The sequence below is a fragment of the Cheilinus undulatus genome, linkage group 5 (genome assembly GCF_018320785.1).
Source record: "Cheilinus undulatus linkage group 5, ASM1832078v1, whole genome shotgun sequence".
Lineage (NCBI taxonomy): Eukaryota > Metazoa > Chordata > Actinopteri > Labriformes > Labridae > Cheilinus > Cheilinus undulatus.
In genome coordinates this window covers 13,936,309-13,952,118 of record NC_054869.1, presented here as the reverse complement: position 1 = coordinate 13,952,118, position 15,810 = coordinate 13,936,309, and the positions used below count along the sequence as shown (strand labels likewise).

Here is a 15,810-nt window from a genome sequence, read left to right as displayed (position 1 = left end):
CCCTTCTTGGCTTTGATTTGTCAACAAGGGAGAAATAACATGACGCCATTTAGACTGGCTGCAGCTCTTGTGTTTTTACACCTTTAAGACCGAACGTTTTCGATGACCTTACTGTTTTATAACATATAACAATAAAAAGCAACATGATTTGATTTGTGCAAGGAGTATGGGATTAAAACATGTGTTGCCTTCAGCTGTTTTTAGTCTCCACATGGTAAAGCTGATGGATGAAAAAGTTTTCTTAAAGGTAAGCAGTGACACAGATGATGGTTTTGGACCTAATTGTTACAGAGGCTAACTATAGCAGCAAATTTAGACAACAATTAATAAGAGGAGAACATCACAAGAATGATACTGCACTGAGTCTTTGGAGTATTTGCTGATTAGTTTAAATATTGTTAATAAACTTTGGGCCATATTTAAAGATTTACACTTAACGTTTAAGCCTTCAGCTTGTTTTTATCTCATGTCTCTATCTGCCTTATATCTTTTATTTCACAAGCACCATCGCCTTGTTTATTCAACTATCCTGCACTAACTTTTTACTGCTTTCACTGCGATAAAACGCCTCACCTCATATGCACATTTGGAATAGTTAATGTAAGTTATCTAAACTATTTTAACTTCTTCATGTTAATCTGGCCACATACTTGCATATTTTTTAATCTTAATGTCTATTCATCATCCTTTCACCCCTTGCACATATTACAACCACACTATCAATGCACACAGACTTGTATTCACTAGTTTAAATACCTCACAAGGATTTGTACATATTTAAATCTTATTTTTTTCAACGTTTTCAGTTTCATTTATTTTTTATTTTTTATATTTATGGCTAACCAGAGTTAAAGTCTTTGTTGTGTTAGCATACTTGTTAAATAAAGCTGATTCTGCTCCAGAGGGTGAGATATAAAGATTTTCGAAAATGTTCAAATTTCATGTTTTTTAGAAAACAAGTTTAAAGTGCTTGTTTTCAAACAATACTTAAGTCTTTGAGTTTTTTTAGGTGGCCTTTAGTCTAAATCAGTCATGTTAGCTGCTAAGAAGGCTGCACTTTAAAAGTTTAAAACCAGGGGTGTAAGTGGGGTGGTGTTTTTCAACTAACCTATTGAAATGTGCTACTTTGCACAAGCGTAAAAGGCTAAGGTGAGGGTGAGGGTTAGGGCTAGACTCTTCTTTCTTTTCATGCTGCAGAAGCATTTCTTGATAAAGCAGCAGAAATTATCAGAACACCGGCATGCAGTACCGCCATTTCTAGATTTTAGCCCTCAGCGTACCAGGACTTTTTCCAGCGCATCGGGACTTTTCACTGGCTGCTGGTCTGACCTCCTGTCCTCTCCACAGCTTACGGCTTTTATGGATGATTCATAATATCTTCTAAACAGATGTGTTGCTGTAGCGCATGGTGAACATCCCGCTGTGTGCCTTGATGTTCGTCTTTACGTACAAATTCATGTGAACTCACTAGTACTAGACTGGACGAAGCATTCAAGTGGTAGCAGTAGTAGTTTATTTTGATGTAATTTCCCCTGTCCATGTTGACACTAAGCAGCGAGCTGTTCATAAAAGTGTCAGTGTGACATTTTGCATTTGATCTACGTGGATTTGACTTAGAAGTGACTGTTTTTGATATTTCTTTGTAGATAAAAAAACATCCAAATATATCATGAAATGCAGTTTAGTTGAAAAGTCCCTGATAAGTTTTGGTCCACATCCCCTAAATTAGTTCTGTGAGTTTTGTATAGAAAGTGGACAGTCAACAAAAAATACAGCAGTAGAGCGAAAATACACAAGAGGGAGTAACGATAACTTGGATACCACCACAGCTGTGTAACAATCATAGGAACAAGACCACAGACTGAGTGCCAGAGATAATCACAGTGTGCTGGTATTTAGTATACACAACCTTGAATTTGATTTACCCTTTTGCCAAAAGATTGTTGTCATTAACCTCAATGATCCAGGCCATGTTTATCACGTCATTTGCCACACACAAGGTAAATACAATCCAGGAAGACCCTTACCACACTGTTAGAGTTTAGACTCCTGCCAATGGGAGGAGGTTTACCAGGAAGGCCAAATCAAACAGACATCTGAGGTCATTTGTTGTATAATCCGTTAGGTTTTTTAAACAAACTGTAGGCATTGTTGCCATTGTACACATTGGGACTCATATCTCACCACACATCTACCATGATGAAATCCTTAGGTGTTTTATAGCATGCAAGTATTTTGGCCTTCTGTTTTTATTTATAGTGTACATTGCTTGTGTAGACATCTGCTGCAAAACAAATTAACACTAAGAAGATTCTGCAATTAAATCAATCGGATGTGTCTTTTGATTGGCTGCATGTTTTAGTACAATTATTAAGAAACAATGATTTACTTTGTTTTGTTTACTTCATCATTCATGTAGCTCTACCTACAGATATAGCTCCAGAACTTTATTGGATCTGGTCTGTTGCAAAGCAACACATAAAAATCCTTATGCACTGTTTCTACTTTATATATTTCATGCATCAGCTTCTCTAAATTCTGTTCATTTATCCATATGTTTGAAACCATTAAATGAGTCTGTTAACAGTTATTTTGTTGGCCTGTGTGAGGCTGTGTAAACAACCTCTGCTGAATTCTTTATCAGTATTTAAAACACCTGGCAGCGACTGAATAGTACACAGATGAAAAGTCCCATTGTAGTGGCATTCTTTTCTATATCTGCACTGAAATGCCTCCTGTCCAACCAGATTACTCGGTCTGAGCTAACTGTTGTATAAATGAACTTATTGCACTCAAACTACCATAAAAATCTCCACTTATAAATCTTTCCAGCTGAACTATATGAAGACTAACTGTGTGTTTAAGTAATGCTTATACTGTCCGTCTGTGATGAACAAGGTGAAGCCCTCACATACATCACACTGAACCATCCTGTGATCTCGTTCCAGCTCTGCCGCCGCCAAATCTTCCATTTCGCCAGGATGGACAATAAGTAACATATGATCTCTCACACACTAAGACAAGATGAATCATGTGGCTTCACATTCTTACCGTTCCCCATATGTTGTTACTTTAAAATATGATGCAAAGCAAACTCGAGTATGTGCGATTTTCCCTCCCTCACCTCATCTACAGATTCTCTTATTTCTGTTTTCCCGCAAACTCCTCTGCCCAGTGTGTTGGAGCATCTGCACTTAGAATCCCCCCTTCTCTCAGCGCGGCCCCGCCCTGCACCCCGACCACCGCTCTAACTGCAATCTCTTGTCAGCGGGGACAAATATTGACTTGTTCCATGGCCCAACTTCTTGCCAGGATTAGAGCCCCACTTCCCCCCCACTGCCGCCATCTCTAAACGGCGATTATGTCCAACAGAGCTCATTACTGTCAAATCAAAGGATCCCTCAGAAGAGTCACTCGTTGGTAATGACCCTATTATTCAGTGAACATGTGGGCTCTCGTTGGCTTTACCTCCTGTGGATAGATAGTCCTGAATACATGCTGACAGTCTTTTTGTGATGGTAAATAACATTGTTTCACATGAATTAAAGGCACTTCGTATTTGACTTACTAAAGTAAAGCAGACTGGATGTTGCCTCCTTCCAGGAGCTTCAAACAGTCACTTTTCAATTTGTTTGTGGGCTATTTTAGGCTGTTATAGGCTCTTTAATATACATACATATACAGAAACACAACTAAGATTGCCAAAATATTCCGACTGTTCAAAACAATGTGTTAAAATGGTACAATCTCTGTTGTTTTAATGATCCATGGTATGAAAAATTACCAGAACTTAAAAAAACTACATCTATACTGTAATAGAGATGCATAACAGAGGACTGAAATGATCCAAAATTGCAGAAAAACTCCTGCTTACTATCTAAACTGCATAAAACATCAAAATTGTTTTGGACTGAAACTTTAAAAATTGGTTTGTACAAGTATGAAATTGTTATCAGCAGGTATAATGTTTACAGTCAAAGTATCGGTTGTACATATCAGCTGTATGTGAATACATATGTGAAGTTTTAGGCGAAGTCTCTTGTTTTGTTCATCCTCATTCTTTTAACTTTAGCATATTTTAAGGATTAAAGTTTTAAGTATTGGTATTAATATTGGTTAAAATCAGTTTGGAAATATAGCCATATCAGATATGAGCAAACATTCAAAACTGTGCACCTGTAATTATTACAATAAATCTTACTTGAATCTATAAAAAAGTACTGCAACTTTAAATTACATGTATTTCTGTGGTTTTAGAACTTTTTTGTCCCAGTCAAACATGAGAACAAGCCAAAATCTGAAGGCACAGCACATGTATGTCTATAAAAAATGGCTTTTTCATCACAAGCTTCAGTATCTTTAGTATCTGTGTAGCAGTAGAAATAGCATAGGGTTGTTCAAATCCCCAAAGCACATTTAGACTTGCCAGAAGGCACGCCAGTTTGCCACAGCACACCTTTTGGGAACCATTGATCTATTTCAGTCGAGCAGAAGAGGAACTGATCCACAAAATACTGCTGGCAAACTCTTGCACACTGTCTTGACAGCACAAAAACATTGGCAATGTTTCTGTAGCAAAACACTGCCAATGTTTTATGCAATTTAATCAGTCCACAGGCACAGCGATTTTTTATAATGAATAACATACTGCCCATACTTGGTGTTGCTGTGCATTGAAACAGGTATTGATATCTTTAAATTTTTACTTGTGTGATATCAAATCTCAAAATTCAGGTGCTGTGACAGCACAAGACTCAACATAGATCTAAAGAAGAAGGCACTCTGCAACACTTGAAGACAAAAACATACCTTTTTATGACAGGAACTTCAAAATGACTCAGACTTAAAGGCTGACTGCATCTACCACTTACAGCTAGGCAGCAAATGAAAAATAAAACACATTTAGTTTTTAACCCACCGCAGTGCTTCTTCAAATATTTTAAGAACTACATCAGATGGTAATCACAGCTAAGTATTGAATACACACTTTCAAGTTGATTGTTACTTTGCATAATCCAGTTACAGTCTGGATAGTGACCGTGAATCAATAGAGATTAGAGATCTATTAGTCTTGAGGTGTAAACCAAATGCAGAACATTCATAACAAAGCTTTTACCCTCAGGAGATACTTAACTCTGAGATAACATGATGGTGTAATGAAACTGATGTGAAACTGAAGGTTTAATGAATGAGTCAGAGTTCAAAAGACCTGCTATGTTAGCTTTTTTCACCTTTTATCAAAGCTGTTAGTCAAACTTTCACACACACTCAGAATGAATCTAAGAGATCTGGTTTATAGATCACATCTTTAATACAGTAGTTAGTTACAGTGATGTCAAAAAATAAAACATATATGCATCAAATCAGAACATTTATTTACAGTTTCTTTGTCCCCTTTAGTGCCGTGACTTCAGCGCGAAACCCCCTCCACCCTCTGCCCCACCCACGCCGCTCCTGCTCCCCAGCAACATTTGTCAACTGCCATCTGCCTGTCTGCCCCCCGTCTCCTCTCTGCAAACTATATAATTAAGCTGCAACACCTTTTCTCCCCTTACGACTCCCCCCCTTCTCCCCCCTGCAGCTCAGGCTTCTACCTTCACAAACAACCAGCTTTTTAAAGACACTGCATCTGCTTGGTTGGATTTCCCTGCTCACATTTTCATTTATTTAACAAGTGCTTCTAAAACAAAACATCAATAAATCTGAACAAGAAAAAAGGCTATGGTATGAAAATACTGTACAGCTTTATGCTTCTTCCAGTGTAAACAGATTCGCATGTAAATTGAGTCTTAATTCCCGTAATCAGTGTGTGTTTTCGTGGTAGAAATGAGAAGGTTTGCAGAGCAGAAAGAACAAAAATAAACATTTTTCTCTGAGAATTTAAGTAGCTAAAGAGCTCAGCCAGCTGGCTCTAGCTTCAAGTCCAGAAAACTTTACAAGGCGTCCACTTCTTTATTGATTTCATTACTGTGAGCAGTGACAATTTAAAGTTCATCATCTCTTCTTACCAGCTTTTGAAATACGGACACCTTAAGTCTTTTTTTACAAGTGTTCCAGTGGTGGGAGCTAAAACCGGCCTGCAGTATCGCTCCACCATTCCTCTTTTTCTCTACACCTTTGTGGCCAGAGACTGAATCTCCGACTTCTGAGTCTGGGCGCTGAGCGTGGACGACATGGAGCTCATCTGGCCGTGCATGGCCTTCTTCAGGTTGAGCAGACACAGGCACTGGGAACGGAAGCGCAAGTCGAAGAAGGCGTACAGGAACGGGTTGAGGCAGCTGTTAACATAGGCGAGGCAGGTGGCATAGGGGTGAGCCAGCAGCAGGAAGCGAAGGAAGCCGCAGGAGCTCGGGGCTAAGTTCAGGTAGGAGAGTGCATCCATGCTCTTCAAGACGTGGAAGGGAGTCCAGCAGATTGCAAAAACCACCACCAGTGTCGTGATGATCTTTAGGAGACGCTTCTTCTTCTGGTCCTCTTTGCGCAGGTTGTTGAAATGGCGTGTGACGGTGCAGCCGATGAAGCAGTAGAAGATGGTCATGGCTAAGAAAGGCAGGAGGAAACCCAGGGCGGAGGAGGAGAGGCTGAGCCCGGCAATCCAGAGGTACTCATGCCTCTGGTTCAGGGTGACTAAGCTGAAGTCCATGGCGCAGGTGGTGCGGTTGCTTGTTTGGTCATTCACGGTGGTGCGGAAGAGCAGCGTGGGCATCGCAAGCAGCCCAGACAGGAACCAGATAGCACCCAAGGAGGCCAGCATGGTCCCCCGAGAGCGCAGCCGACTGCTGGACAGAGAGTGCACTATGGCCAGGTAGCGGTCAAAGCTCAAACAGGTGAGGCAGAAGACGCTGGCATACATGTTCACCAAAACGACATAGCTGCTGATTTTACACAGAGCCACACCAAAGGGCCAGTGGTAGCCCAGCGCTGTGTAGACAGCCCACAGAGGTAAGGTCACAACGAAGGTGAGGTCAGCCAGGGCCAGGTTTCCTATGTAGACATCTGCAGCACGGCGTTTAGATTTGGACCTCCACACAGTGAAGATGACCACACCGTTACCCGACAGGCCCAGGATGAAGATGAGCATGTAGAGGACAGGGATGAGGGAGTATGAAGGCTCCCACTCCGAGAAGTCACAGGCAGTCTCATTGTCATCATAGTAGTCATAGTTATCAAGATATTCCCCAGTGGTGGCCTCCATGTTGCAAAAAGATCTTTAAAACAATCCTTAAATACAGTCCCGTACAGATCCAAAGCTCCAGTGGATGTGAGAGGATCGTAGTTCTGCTGAGATCACTGCTGCTGTGAGTGTGAGGAGAGGTCTGACTGTGTGTGAGAGTGACTGACTGTTGGCGCTGGCTGCCTTTTTAAACTCAGCCCTCCACACCCCTCTGTTCCCTCCCAGGACGACCCCCTCCTCCCTCCTACTCCTCCCAGTAAAACATCTCTCAGCCCCCTCCCTCTCCTCCCCCTCTCTCTCACCTCTTCAAGGGAGCCATCCCTCAGTGCAGAGGAACAGGAGACCCCTTAGACAGGTTAAAGCCTACTTATACATACGGAGTTTATTAAAACTTTTAAACAGTACTTACCAACTTTAAGAAATTCTGGACAAATCCAGTTACAGTTACAGGAAATGTGGAACAACCTGTCAGAGAGAGTTAAAAATATTAGTTAGCTACAACTTTTAGTTTACCTTACAAAACCTTTTTTTCAAATCAGACTTTACATACAACATCTCTTTGGATCTCAGATCTTTTTAACACTTGACCAGAGCTTTTGTTTTAGATCCCGACTACTGACAGGGTTCCTGCACACTTAAAACATTCAAATTTAAACATTTTAAGACCTGAATATGCAGCAAAAGGTCTAAAAGGAAAAACATGCAATTTTTCTTTACACCCAGCCAGTGCTGAATTTTCTGGTTCAATTCACTTTTTATGAAATGCCAAATGGTACAGGAAAAATAGATTTTTTTGGTTATAATCTGCCTAAATAAATTATATGAATTTTGGCACATAATTCCTCTATTTAATCAATATACTCTAGAGTGATTTTAATCAGAACATGATTTAGCAGATTTGCTTAGCAGATTCCAATGTATAAAATGTATAAATGTATAAAAATGGTGACTGCATAAAAACACATTATAGTCAAAGTGCCATCTATAATTTAAGACCTGTCACAGGTAAAAGATAAGACTTTTTGACCTTTTGAAGACCTGAACTGAAAAAGAGTAATTCTACTTTTGTAGCAAAAGCTCTAAAAGGAAAGTCATGCAACATTTTTCATTACACCAGGCCAGGGCTACATTTTTTTATTTAATATACTTTTATTGAAAAATTGAAAAGTTCAAGAAAATTTGATTTTTGGGGGGTTATAATCGGGCAAAATATATTATTTTTGGAACATTTATTGCCTCTATTTAACCAGTATACTGTAGAGTGTTATGTGTCAGAACACAATTGAGCAGGTTTGCTCAGTCGATTTCAAACAATGTGGAAAAGGGTTAAAATTGTATAAATGTAGCCAGAAAACAATGACTGAATACAGACATGTCTTAGTCAAAGTGTCATCTGTAATTTAAGAACTTTCACAGCTAAAATAAAGCATTCCAAGACTTAAGACTCTTCAAGGATCGGCACGAACTCTGAAAAACTAAACGGATGCTGATTTATCACACTCTGATGCCATCACACAACTGGCTAAAGTAACTTTGTGATTTTGGTGAAAACATGTTAAAATTCTCTGTGTTTCAGATTTTTTTTTTTTTTTTTGTTTTAATTGTTAAAATCCATATTCTACAGACCTTGTCTTCTGTTTCAAGAGCTAGAAGAAAGTCTGGATGCCATTCAGAAACATGTCCTTTCAGACACTAGTGTCTTCAAATCTTCCAGCAATGCAATCTTTCTCAAATCATCAACATATAAGATACAACATAAGATAACATAAGATAAATTGCAATTAATTACAAAGCGTACTATTAATCAGATTCACTTCCTTAATTGACTAACAACACTAGTTTGTATACCTGCCTACAATAGAGATTTAACCTAATTTATTATTTGGTTTTTTTATTGCTGTCTGGGGTTGTCATCTGACTTTAAAGAATAAAGCCAATAATATTCTTAGAATAATGTCAAGAACAAATTATGTAGAGGTATGACACAGTTTTTAGACATTTAATAATATGTATAATATGTAGTAGGTGTTATGCCATTTAAGCTATACATAAATTATATTCTTTAATGAGCTACTACACATTTTTACTTTTTTTTGTGGAAATTTGACCTTTTTTCTTCTAATTTGAGCAAAAAGATGCCATTAAATAGCCTATAATTTTCTAAGCAACCCTAATACTAACTTATTACAACTTCTGGCAAATAATATTATATCAATACTACAACGTCCAACTAGCTAGCTCCACTAATCTATCAATTGGGTATGATAATAAATAGTATTATAGTTATAATATTATATCTGATAATTAATTTGAAACTGAGTCAGTTTTTGTCTATTATAGGTAATACATGGCGTCATAAAGCCTTAAAATATACAAACCTGTCTTCATCTTCAGTTGACGTATTTGTATTGAGACGGCAAAAAACGTCTAAAGTCGACGTAAAAACGTGTCTAATGTCATGTAGGAAACAGTGGAACAGGTCTGGACACAGTTCACCTCCTCTCGTTTAAATAACAAAGACGTTTTAACGGCTGTTAGCGTGCAAACCGTTACAAAGTTAGGGCTCATTTCGCAGCTCATTTCGTCCGTTTTCGCGCGAATTGCTGATAAAACAAACGTAACGTCGCAGCGTAAGCACGTCAGAAATATTAAAGTCACGTGTATAATGGGCTGCAGCTGTAATTAGATCGACAGTGAATCTCAAACTGTTTTGAGATTAGATTAAAAGTCAGCATGTAGCTCGGCGCATGTGTGAATTCAATTCTCAAGTCTGAGGATTCATTTCCATGAGAAAAGGAGAAGCAAACACACCGGTTTGCTACAAAAACAAAAGGAAACCTCACATTGACACCAGCATGAGCTAACAGTGTCTATTTCTAAATCGTTTTCAGTCCAGGTGATGGCTTATACATGCTGTAAATACATGTTCCTTTATCTGCTGGTTGTAGCTTAAAGAGGAACACGTCAGGCAGGCTATTGGGCTCCAGTTAATGTCTTAAAGGTGGGTGATGTAACCTATATGATGGTTATAAGGTGTTTATGGTTCTTTATTGTTTGTATGATAAAAATGGTGTTTGTAGTTACTCTTTATCAGTTTGTTTATAAATGTCACACCTACAAAAGTTGTTTTATACGGTGGCCTGGAAGTGCAATGCAAAATTACAATGTCTGAAATACTTTCACCTAAACATTTTTGCATTTCATAAAACACATTTACATCAGCAAAACATTTTTACAAATGACAAATTAACATTTTTATAAACATTTACAAGACGTCCAAACAAAACTGAACATCTGAAACACTTTACAAAAAACTTGAAACTAATTTACAAAGTCCAATACAAAATCTCAAATCAAAACACTTTAAGACACTTAGAACAAATTTACAAAGTCAGATACAAAATTACAAAGTCTGAAACACTTGCTTTTACTTATGTATACTTTGGGGGGTTGATATTTCACTGTAAAATCCACTTGAGTATCAAAAGTAGCAATTCAGTACTCAGCACTTTGATTAAACTTTAATAGACTTACTTTCACTTTCTGGAGTTGATTTATAGACCAGTACCTCTACTTACCTCTACTCAAGTAAATTTGAACCAGAGTAGCTGCATTTTCACTTGAGTACAAAACTCACCACAGTGTGGTTCATCAAGGCAGTAATTGTAATTATTATGTTATTTTTGACCTAAAATTAGACACCAAAAGAGCATTGTTTATTGCTGTTAGACTGATATAATAATTGTAAACAATTCAGGCCTCCTAGTGGTGATAGCAGGGAGAAACAAATAATCTTCATGGCACAGAAATCACAGTTAATGCTTCAAGAATGAAGAAAACTTCTCTGAATTCTCAGTCTGCAATAACTGCACTGCACATGGAGCTGGTCTCATAGGACTACAGCAAAATGATGGTACCTTATTTCTTCACTGATAGACAACTTTTGTAACTGTCAGATGAGAGAAACAGGGCTCTATTTCAGAGAAATTTTGCTGTTGGTCAAAAAATTAAATAACTAAGAGTAAAGTCATTTTTGGAAAACAGTGCTCATACAGTAAAAAAAGTAAGAAAACACACCAGGTGGGTCCCACCTCTACCTCATTCCCCAGGGAGAGGATTGGCCGCCTGCTGCTCACAGACCTGCTATCCCTTATACAAATAAATTAGTAAATTTAAAAAATAAAGGCGAGCAGATAAGAAACAGATGGTCAGATTAGACCGTGGTCTTGGATATCTTCAGAGGAGCTCCTCACTTGTTAATCGGAGCCTTTCTAGGTGCCAAGATAAAGTCCTGCTGCTGGTCCTGAGGTTGGGGGAGGGAGGGTGATTATCAGCTGGGAGTGAGGGATTACTTTTGTCTTTATTTCTTTCCTCATAAAATAATATTTGTAAGACTTTCATTTCATGTTTTTATTTTGTTCTGTATCGTCTCACAGGGTTTGTGTCTCAGGCCTGGACCACACATGTCTGCAGCAGCTGTGACTGCTTTTGATCTCCTGCTGTAATGACCCCTCTGCTATGACGTAACTACTTCTGTCTCACTTTGACCATTAGCTTCATTTTCACTTAAAAACAATGAGAAATCGGGGCGCAGATGGTCTTGTGGTTTGGTCGCGCTCCGTGTGCGGCCTGGGTTCAAGTCCGGCCTATGGCTATTCCTCCACATGTCACTCCCTGCTTTCTCGTCCCTGTTTTCCAGCCCTGTCCCGATCCAGATGAACGATATTCATCTTTGCAGAGTTCAGCGGAGTCTCTGATGGGTGACTTCAGGGGACTTGTGTCAGCTCCAGTCTGCAGATAAGTGACTGAAGGTGTAATCCGTGACCTGAGGTTTGTTTGAAGTGTAAAAATTGATGGCAGCACACAGATGCCCCCTCCTCTTTCTTTGATTTGCAGCTGATGCAGCAGACCCCAGGGTCCCACAAATCATGGCTGCTGAGAAACCTGGGGACCAGGCCTACATGGGGGTTAGGGTCACACCGTGGTGTCATATCAGACACAAGATAGATCCATGTGTTCATGCCATCCCTGCTGAACACACTTTAAGAGGAGTAAAGATCACAGTAATTCATAAATGTCCCTGATTTGTGTTGGCACCTTGTTGGGGGTATCAGGCAGGGGTATCTTCTTTGTGCTGCCTTCATTTTATGTTTTGGACTGGTTTTCATGTGGAAAATAAACTATGTGTTTAAGCTGTGTTGAGATGTCACTAGGTTGCTCGATTGTTTTTAACACACCATGCCTGTCTGCAATGCGGTTAATGTGTCATTTTTTAAATGATGTCAGAAGACTCAGGTGGGTGGTTGCTGCTGAGAGGACAAAAAGACACCAACTTGCACAAGTTACCAAACTTGACAAATTACCCACACCCATGAATTTGAATTAAACTAGTCATTATTTATTGTTAAAAATAAACAAAGCAAAAATGAACACCCACGAAGCTTGGGCTCAAAACCAACAAGGCCATGGAGGCCCAGCTTACAGGTGAGCTTATCTCCTGTCATTAAAACCAATCCCTTCTTTCTACTGTCTACATTTTTTGTGTTTATGCACTGCAGTTTTAGGGGTAGTAAATTGTGTCTTTGTTTATATGCTCGTAACAACCTGGTCAAATCTGATATCAACCTGTGAGTCAAAGTCGTGCATCTTTGACGTTAGCCTGCTAAGTGCTGACTCTGCTGTGTCAGACGATGTCGCACTCCTGTGCTGTGGAGTCATGCCACACCCTCAGATGTGCGAGGGCGCTGCTCCTGCTGAGGGGTTTGTTAATTGGCATCTTGTCAAGGCAAAGGTTATCTGAGGATCACTCAGTAAGTTTACATGCATAGTGAAGTCAAACTGCAGCTATAGCTTGATTAGACAGTGAAACTGCACTGAAGACTGGGGCTGAAGACTTGTAGAGACTGCATGGGTGTAGAGTTGTAGCAGAGTGACACCAGGTCATCTTAAAGACAAATTTCTTTTTAAAAAGCTGCCAAACTGAGGTTTAGATAAAACCAAAGTTAAGGCTAACAAAGAAGCTAATACCAACACAGGGTCATGTGGTCATTAAAGGGAGATTTTGGGAGTTTTAAAGTTAGCTCGTATGAGGTATTTGGCTATAGTAGTTGCATTAGCCTCCAGTTATTTCTGTGAGAGTTGCTCCTGTGGTTATTACGAGCTCAGAGAGATCCACGGCATAATGGCTGTAGATGGGAATGTTTTATCTACATAGTTTAATGAGTTTTATGTAAAAATGAGTGAAGAAAATATGTTGGCTCGCCTGCATGCTGTGTTGAAAACGTACAAAGCACTTAATTTCTCCCCCAAAAAACCTCTGTGTCAGCTAATTTATGATGCAGCTTTTTACATTTTGTGTGGGTCTGTGGACCTCTACAGGGATAATAACTCCACACCAAGCTTAAACAAAGATAATATGAGGGATTTCAACTCTAGTGATGATGATATGCCATTTACTGTGGATACAAGAGGTTGTTTGTGTGAACTGGAGTACGCTGAAGAAGAACTTATACAGATGGAGAGTCAGCAGGCTGAAAGAGAGAGCAGAGAAACTTCATTTTAAAGTTTTGAGCATGAGTGATCCCGACTTACCTGGGGGTGTAGGTGTGGAAAATGCGAATCCATGCTCACCAAAGGGGTCACCAAAGACTGCAGACATCAACATCACTAAAGACAAGGGGCTTCAAGTCGTCATCCAGATCACCTCACGTGACCCATCCTACAAAATTCCTACAAGAAAAACTATTGCCACATGAACTGTATGGGAGTGAAAAGGAAACAAGAGTGGAGCAGCTGGCCTAAGCTACATTCACTGCACTGATGGGAGTCCACTGGACATCAATGAGCAACCATAAGTACCTCGGGGTAACAGCACAGCTAATGTTCACTTTGCAGCAGACTATTTTCTTCTAATGTTTTCCTCCTGATGTAGTTTGAAGTTTATACACTTTACTGCTCAATAAATTAAGCCACTGTAATTTACAAACCATTACAACTAAGCTAAGATGTTAAATAAAGTTTAAAAACTCCAGTTTGTTTAATATTTCTTGACACCATACTTGTACTAACTTAAGACCAAACTGCAAGTAAATGGTAGTATTTTAAATGTATATTAAATCATGATCACAGTGTAGTGATGTGATTAATCATGATTAGTAATTTAAATCAATTAACAGCTCTATTTAAAATTAATTTAAATTCCTATTTTGAGCCTAACATAGTAATATGAGTATTCTTACTGCATGTAACCATCTGGCAGCTGATTGTGTGCATGTTTGATGTAACAGCAATGAAAGAAAATCACTACCAATCACAAAGCTGTACAATCTCATTGTTTGAAATGAGATGTTATGAAAATAACTTCCAGAGGTCATTGTGTTGCTCTCTTTGTGTCAAATTAAACTCTTAAGCTTGAGGTCAGCTGTAACACAAACAGCTATCTTTCCTCCACATCTGCAGTCTCTTGACCTCAGCACTGAGCCGAACAGAGACCCCACCCCATCATTAGAAAAATCTCTGCTGATAAGGCCAAGCTATTGTTTCAGATTTGTAGCTCTCAGCACTTTTCTCTTAATGAGCAATGCACCTGTTGTGAAGAGAATCTGTTTTTTAAATTTCGTCATCCAAGGGCGAGTTGTGGTTGTGTTCGCACACCCCACATACAGAAATTGTTATTGGACCATTCAGGTTCAAATCAAGCCTGTGCCAATTAAGGCGTAAAATCCACAAAAAGATCACTTTTTCTGTTTAGTAAGAGGCTAAAAGACAAGTTCTCCTTTCCAGGGATTTAGATGAATTATTTGTGGGGCTGTACAAAGTATAATAAAGTAGAGAGGCAGATGTAACCCAAGTTTATGTTGGAAAAAATCAAGAGCCCTCCTGTTTAAATATATTTTCCATTTCCATTTGGTTAAATAACACAATTATATGCTTCTATTTCTACTCTCAATATTCCAGTGCAAAAAGTGCAGAATAATTTATCTTTTTATGACTATAAGTGCACCAGGAATTCAAGATAAAAATCTCCAGCATGTCTTTTAAAGTGTTAACCAAAGTATCAAACTCCTCAATAAAAGCATGTGCCAACTTTACTCAAACTAACTCTATAATATTCCTAGCTATCCAAAGTAATTGACTTTTTACTAGAAAATGATCACCATCAACTTAAAAAGAAAGAAAAAGATTAGTGGGGTCTAAAGATTTGAGAACAAGTTTACAAAAATCAAAGCTGACAAGAAGGCTACACTTTCAGGCTACATTAGTACCATCCATCTATTATGGAGCAGATCCCAGCTGTCACTGGGTCAGAGGAGGGTACGCACTGGACTGGTCGCCAGTCAATCACAGGGCTGACATACAGAGACAGACGAACATTCATGCTCACACCTATGTTCACTTTAGAACCACTTATTACCCTAACAAGCATGCTTTTGGACTGTGGGAGCCAGGGTACCTGAGGGAGCCCGTGCATGCACAGACTGTGCAAACTCCACATAGAAAACTCTCTAACTGGGGATTCAGTGTATGCACTTCTGCAGTCTGTGCAAGCAGGGAGGTGAGACAAAAGTTGAATGAAGGGAAAAAAAATTCTGCAAATGTCAGGACAGGACAGTGTCTCACAAACAAACTGTAAAGAC

At 39.1% G+C, this 15,810-nt stretch overlaps 2 protein-coding genes across 2 annotated transcripts in view; both read right to left on the bottom strand.

The window, feature by feature from the left end:
- hpdb (4-hydroxyphenylpyruvate dioxygenase b) overlaps nucleotides 1–9,713 on the bottom strand; it is a 35,000-nt gene extending 25,287 nt beyond the window's left edge. The window contains exons 1-2 of the mRNA XM_041788554.1: nucleotides 9,553–9,713; nucleotides 7,584–7,639 (exon numbers count right to left, since the gene is read on the bottom strand). Coding sequence (XP_041644488.1) covers nucleotides 7,584–7,639; nucleotides 9,553–9,562 — 66 coding nt within the window. The 5' untranslated portion in view covers nucleotides 9,563–9,713. The remainder of the gene's footprint in view (nucleotides 1–7,583; nucleotides 7,640–9,552) is intronic.
- LOC121510495 (apelin receptor A) lies at nucleotides 5,578–7,315 on the bottom strand. The gene has a single exon (XM_041788555.1). The coding sequence runs from the start codon at nucleotides 7,193–7,195 to the stop codon at nucleotides 6,110–6,112; it is 1,086 nt and encodes a 361-aa protein (XP_041644489.1). The 5' UTR covers nucleotides 7,196–7,315; the 3' UTR covers nucleotides 5,578–6,109.
- Nucleotides 9,714–15,810: the final 6,097 nt, after the last annotated feature.

Coding starts and splice junctions, on each gene's coding strand:
- LOC121510495 (XM_041788555.1), bottom strand. CDS start 7,195: ATGGAGGCCACCACTGGGGAATATCTTGATAACTATGACTACTATGAT.